This window comes from Adiantum capillus-veneris, chromosome 24 (assembly GCF_014529385.1).
Source record: "Adiantum capillus-veneris isolate H3 chromosome 24, ASM1452938v2, whole genome shotgun sequence".
In the NCBI taxonomy this organism is placed as follows: Eukaryota; Viridiplantae; Streptophyta; class Polypodiopsida; order Polypodiales; family Pteridaceae; genus Adiantum; species Adiantum capillus-veneris.
The window spans coordinates 60,640,049-60,646,230 of NC_140954.1; the positions used below are offsets into that span (position 1 = coordinate 60,640,049).

Below are 6,182 nucleotides of genomic sequence, written 5' to 3' on the forward strand. Positions count from 1 at the left end.
AAGAACGGAAGGCTCTCCCTTCCATAAGAACTAAAATGAACCTTGAGCAAAATATGGAACATTCATCTTGAGCAAAGTGCAAACATTCATTCCGCTGCACCTAACATTGGTATCAGAGCTTTGGCATTGTTCTGTATCACTCAAGGAAAGAACCACAAGAATCACAAGTTTTTTTTGCTTGTTGCAGTCGCACGAACCCAAGTTCGCTTACGCCTGTCGATTCCTAATCGTGTTTTTGAAGAGTGACAGGAATCCCAAGAAAGAAGGGCTTGTCCAGCCTCCCCTTGTGTCTCTTTTCACTCATTGAGAGCGGACCGTGCACTTAGCGGCCGGCCAATCGACGTGAGGTGGGAAAAAGCAACCTTGGTGTGAGCACAAGGCCGCCAAGGGGTGCGCCCGCGGAAAGAAGTAGAACTCAAGTGAAGAGAAGATCCTTTTCAAACACAGATTGCAAGCGAAAGAAAACCCTCAAGAACCTCAAGACCCTCAAGAACCCAAGAACCCAAGTTCATTGTGAACTTAGAACCCAAGACCACAAGAACCCACAAGAACCCAAGACTTTAGTGGATGGTCATCACTCAAAGCGGAATGGATACTTCGCTTGGAGGTGATGAGCATGAGAGAGGCGAAGAAGAATTTTCCCCACCGGGAGGTTTTTCCGACCCTCCCCCTTCCCCATCTACGTCAAGGATTGAGCTAACTCCTATGGAGGAGTTGGAGCTTATGTTTATGGAAAGGAAGTTAGAACGCAACGCAAGAAATGTAGAAAGAATGGCAGAAATGAATCGCAAACACGAAGAAAAAAAAGCAGAAATGGATCGCAGGCACGCAGACAAAGCACAAAGAGAAGCAGAAAGAAAGGCAAGACAAGAACTGAGTGAGCGACGCATGCAAGAGTTCTTGCGACTTTTTTCTCAAGTGCAGGCACCGATGCAAGAGATTCGGGAAAAGGAGACTCTCTCAGTCTCTTCTTCTCCCAAGCATGACACACATGATTTGAATGATAATGATTTGCATGATGATAAGCATGATGATGATTTGAATGACAATGATATGCATGATGATTTGGATGATAATGATGAGCATGATGATTTGCATGATCAAGATGTGATTTCTCACAAGCATGATGAGTTGCATGAAGATGACGTGATTGTTCACAAGGATGATGAGTTAGTTAATGCTTTTTCTAACGACGCTAACCTCGTAGATTCGATCAATCACGAAGAATCGATCTTGGCTCTCGAGTCGAGGTCCACACATCCCCCACAAGAAGATTCGATAGATCCCGAAGAACCGATCTTGGCTCTCGAGCCTAGGTCCAAAGAGCCCTTACAGGAAGTATTATGTGTTCGCATGATTGATACACACGCATTGTACGAGTGTTTCATTCGTGATTGTTCCTATATTTTAGTCAGCGTCTTTATGTGATCCCTTTTCCTAGGCATGACATATTGTACGTTGAGCACGTTTCACTCATGAATGAGCACGGATGTATGCGGATTGTTCATGAAAAGCTGAAAAGTATGCATTCAAGGACGTCACACTCCATGTCTCTTCCTTGGCATGACACATTTGTAGAAAGAGCACATGAGAGTATAAGCACTAAGCATGGGCATTTCCATTGTGAATTGCCACAGTTGATTGATTTAGATCAAAAGAGAAAAATTCGATCTCCTTGTTTGCATGTGTTTGATGAACGGTTTGTCACTCCGTCTCTATGTTCATCTACATTGCATACACAGTCTTTGAAGAAAACAAGATTTTTTCCACTCACTTTACATCAAATAGGTATGTTCATGTTTTTGTGTTGGAAGTGGTTTCAGGAATTTTCAGCCATGGAGATTCTTGAAGAAGAAAGAAGCATGACACGCGATGAAGTTGAAGCATCGAAGGAAACTCAGAAGACTTTGTGTCGCTTTCGGCGCGGCCCAAAGAAGCAAGCGTTGCAGACCTTTATGAAGTTCAAGTACCGCACGACCCACACATCAGAGTGGGCCGGCGAAGAGTCCCTTCCAGGGATTCCGGATGCTATTAGCGATCTCCCTCGACGCCATACAGTTCGATACCAGTACCTCACTTTGAAAAGGAGGGGATATCACGTGACACATCCAACCCTATGTGTCCGTGGACAAGCTACAGCATGATAAGGGTTCAATCAGTCCAGTCAGTCTAGATTTAGAAGTGATATGGCACTTTTGTGAGTCTATTCGTAGACCGTGCATGCCCTGTCACTTAGTGTAGATGCATATCCTCTGGTTGCACACAGCATGATCATAAGCATTCCCATCAGAATTCATTAGAATCAATTAGGGGATTTTTCCAGTGCATTTAGCCTATTTTACCTATTTTTGACATTTTTCACTTATTAATTTAAGTGACTTTTGTTGGAAAGTAGGTAGGGCAAATTGGGTAAGAAAATATATAAGCAAACCAAGGTTAGCCCTAAACAGCAGATGAGCCAGGAGAACAGCAGGCCATTGACGACAGGCCCTCCCCTCTCTCAACAAGAACCACCAAGCAACCCCTTGCCTTGGCGTTTTCATTTCCTGCGTTTTGCATCATCGCTAGCCAACCTTTGGCCTTGGCGTTTTTAGCAGATTCCGCACAGCCCTTTCCCTTGCATCTAGCGTTTCCATTATCGCCAATTGGGGGCTGCCAATTCAGTGTTTTCAGCATCAGATAAGCTTGCGTTTTCAGCATTGAATCGCAGCAAGACAGCAACCTAGATCTGCATCAGTTCATGCATCATCATTGTACCCGTTTGTGCAATCAATCGTAGACCACTCTCGGCAACGAGAGTGGGGCCTTCGGAGGAGGGTTTTACGTCTCTGGTGTCGTATCTCTCTTCTCTATATTTCTTAGTCTCATACACTTGCACGCATAGTGTCCACTCACTTTGTTCGTGATCATAGCACTCTCCATTAAGAATGGAAGGCTCTCCCTTACATAAGAACTAAAATGAACCTTGAGCAAAATATGGAACATTCATCTTGAGCAAAGCGCAAACATTCATTCCGCTGCACCTAACAATGTGTGTGTGAGTAGTGGGTGTAGGTGATCACAGCTTTAATGGAAAGTTTGCCTTCTCCCTTGTCTTATGTAGCGCGATGATTTGCTCTCCCGCGTCTCTCTTCCCTTTGCACATATGGTAATGCCCCACTAGTTGGGGCTTCTCAGTTGACCATGTATAGTTCTGAGGGTTTTATGCACGTTTGCCAAGGCAAGAGCCTTCTAAACAGGTACTGGATTAGCTAATTGCTAATCCCCTACACATATGCACAGTTCCATTGCGAAGAATTGCAAAAATGGAGTTTTCTCGGATGAAAACTCGTCCGTTTAACAGGAGAACTTGCATGCGGGAGCACTTGAGACACACGGAGACGTGTTCGCTCCGCCCAAAACGATCCAAAACAGAAAATTATAGCCTACTGTGTTTTTTGCACATTTAGGGTTTCGCACCTAAACTGCAAGACATTGCCAAGGAAGCCACGAGAAAGCCCCGGGCTGCTTGCTTTCCCGTGGCTGCTTAAATAGGGCTTTGGGCACCTAACAGTGACAAAACACGGAATTATAGCATGCTCAAATTGACCTTCAGCTCACTCGAAAGCTTCCAAATTGCAAGGAAAAGTGTCTTTGACATATATTTTTTACCTACAAGGGGTTTTGCGCCGTATGCTAACAAAATTAGGTCACGTTTGGACAGCTTGGTGAGAGTTACGTGAAAGCATTCGGATCGTTTTTTTGCAATAAGAATAAAGAAATACCAAAAAAGGCGCCAGTCTTTAGGGCCTACAAGGTGTCGTTGTCTCCTTGGAAGCACTCTAGTTGCCAAGCCGTGTGTGTCTTTGAAGCATAGTTACCCGGAATGGGAACGGGAGGGTGCAGAACGGGACGGGAACGGGAGGGAGGAGGGGGCCGGAATGGGAACGGGGCTGGAACAGTAGACCAAAGCAACTATATATTATATGTATTACAGGCTCATATGTTAGTGAAAAACTGTAAGCTAAGCTTTTGAATTCGACCATCCTAATTAGAGCCATTATAGACATGTTTTACGATGACTGAGCTTGAGACAAGGATGGAGTTTGACGAGAGAGAGAGAGAGAGAGAGAGAGAGAGAGAGAGAGAGAGAGAGAGAGAGAGAGAGAGGAATGGAGCTTGAGACACCAGAGGGAGGGATGGAGCTTGAGAAAGAGAGGTAGAAGCCACATTTCTTCTTTGAGGGTGTTGTGCTTTCCGCCAAAAAAGAACAGGTAGAAGGCAGAGCTCTATGTCCAAGCTTAGAGCTTTAGCAAGGAGAGTAGCTCAGTAGAGATGTTGAGAGCTTGAGGAGGAGGTGAGACGAGCCTCCAAACAGCCCCAAATCGGCCCTCTAAATAGCCCCCAAACAGCCCCAAATCAGCCCTCCAAATAGCCCCAAAACTGACCCCAAACATACCCCCAAATGGCTAGTAAGAAAAAGTTGACTTCTTGGTTTGACCGTTCCGGATTCCTGTTCCACCGTTCCGGGTACCGTTCCGCCCCTTTCCCCCTCGTTCCGGGCCACCGTTCTGATTACATCCCATTCTGGAATGGTGTTCTGTTTCCGAATCCGTTTCGGGAGCCAGGCCCGTCCGGAACGCCGTTTCGAAACATTTAGGGTCCGTTCCACCCATTCCCTGTTACTATGCTTTGAAGTGTTAAATTCAATCACAGGTTTATCCGTGGAGTTGCTTTGTGTTATAAAGTTCAAGTAAAGATTCGGGTGAAAGCTCAAGTCTACCACCCTATAAGCCGGTCTCAAAGAGAAACTCTTCGAAGTGTCAAAAGAGGACAATGATAAACTGGGATCATCCTGGAAGTGAACACGCTTCCTTGGTTTACTGGCGGCCTCAAACGTAGATTTGCAACCCATGTAGCCGGGAATCAGGATAGCCTGTTGCTCGACTCTTTTTCCACAACTGCCTCTTGGTCTTCATTGTTAGAGTTACGCCACCGTTGCTTCGCCATTTTGTACGGCTAGTGATTGTCCCGGGTTGGCCACCCATCGCACATCGTGTAATATCTTTGTTAGACAACAAAGGGCGTAGCAAGAAACTCCTTGACATCTCCGTAACTTTGTATATATGAACCCGAGATAACAGACTCTGAATGGTCAAAATATGCTAAACCTGCCTCAGCCATCCATCGCTCCCATCTTATCTACTCATATGCCCATCTTAGATTCCAGCCGCAGAGTGACAAAATTTCCACAAACTTTTGAATTGAAGAAGATCAGCATGGTGTACCGTGTGATTTCTTCTTTGATCCAAGCTCTACACAACCCTGTCACATCAATATTTGGCAGATCATAAACCACATCAATTACAAGTCCTGCGAGTAATTTCCTTTTCAGTTTGTCCCTATGGCACTTAAATTCTCTGAGAGAAAGGAGCCCAATCTCTCCTCTCTCTCCAAAAGGTTTGTGTGAAATGCCGTTTATGACCTTTACTCTGTGCAACGGGCTGAATAGTTTCTTTCCATACCCTGCTTTGAATGCGAAAGATTTACTTGCAAATTTGACGCTAGCATTTCATACCCCAATTGTACTGTCTCACACACGCATAGATGATAAAATACTTCAGATTGGAGGTAAGGCATGAAAAAGAAAAGAGCTTACATGAGGCAATGGTGAAGGTGGAGAGGCAGGTAATTTCGTTCGGAGAGCAACCCAAATGAACCTCGCTCGTCACCTGCTCGCCCTCCTGCATTGTCTTCGTGGGATCAAAGCGTTCAGACAGGCCGCCGCCGCCGACGTGGCGCTCTTTTTTCCTTTTTGTACCAAAGGAGGACACTAAGTTTCAAACAACCTTTCAAGGTGGAGGTTCTTTCACATAAAAATATGGAAGGCAAAGGTAGGTCATTTCTCGAACTAAAAGGGATTTGCTACATAGGAAGTATTCAGCAGTAGATTTGAACTCTCTCCCAATGAAATAGGAGGTTCATTTTAAAACCTTCATTAAGATTGTTTGGCTTTTGAATAGCGATGGTCTGAGTAGCGAGCAACAATGGTCTAAGCCACGAGTGGTAGAGATAGTCTAAGCAAGAGGCAAGCGGAAGGAGTGTAGTGGTGAGCATGCAAGGTCTATGGTGTGTGTGTGAGGGTCCAAACTAAAGGACTAGTGTGTAGCCATCGGCAAGCTCCTCAAGTTGTGTCTACCTTG

At 45.1% G+C, this 6,182-nt stretch overlaps 1 protein-coding gene across 1 annotated transcript in view; it reads right to left on the reverse strand.

The window, feature by feature from the left end:
* The window catches only part of LOC147426449 (Putative methyltransferase family protein), a 100,120-nt gene extending 94,311 nt beyond the window's left edge, over positions 1 to 5,809 (reverse strand). The window contains exon 1 of the mRNA XM_086499143.1: positions 5,639 to 5,809. Within this exon, the coding sequence (XP_086355269.1) occupies positions 5,639 to 5,729 (91 nt within the window). The 5' untranslated portion in view covers positions 5,730 to 5,809. The remainder of the gene's footprint in view (positions 1 to 5,638) is intronic.
* Positions 5,810 to 6,182: the final 373 nt, after the last annotated feature.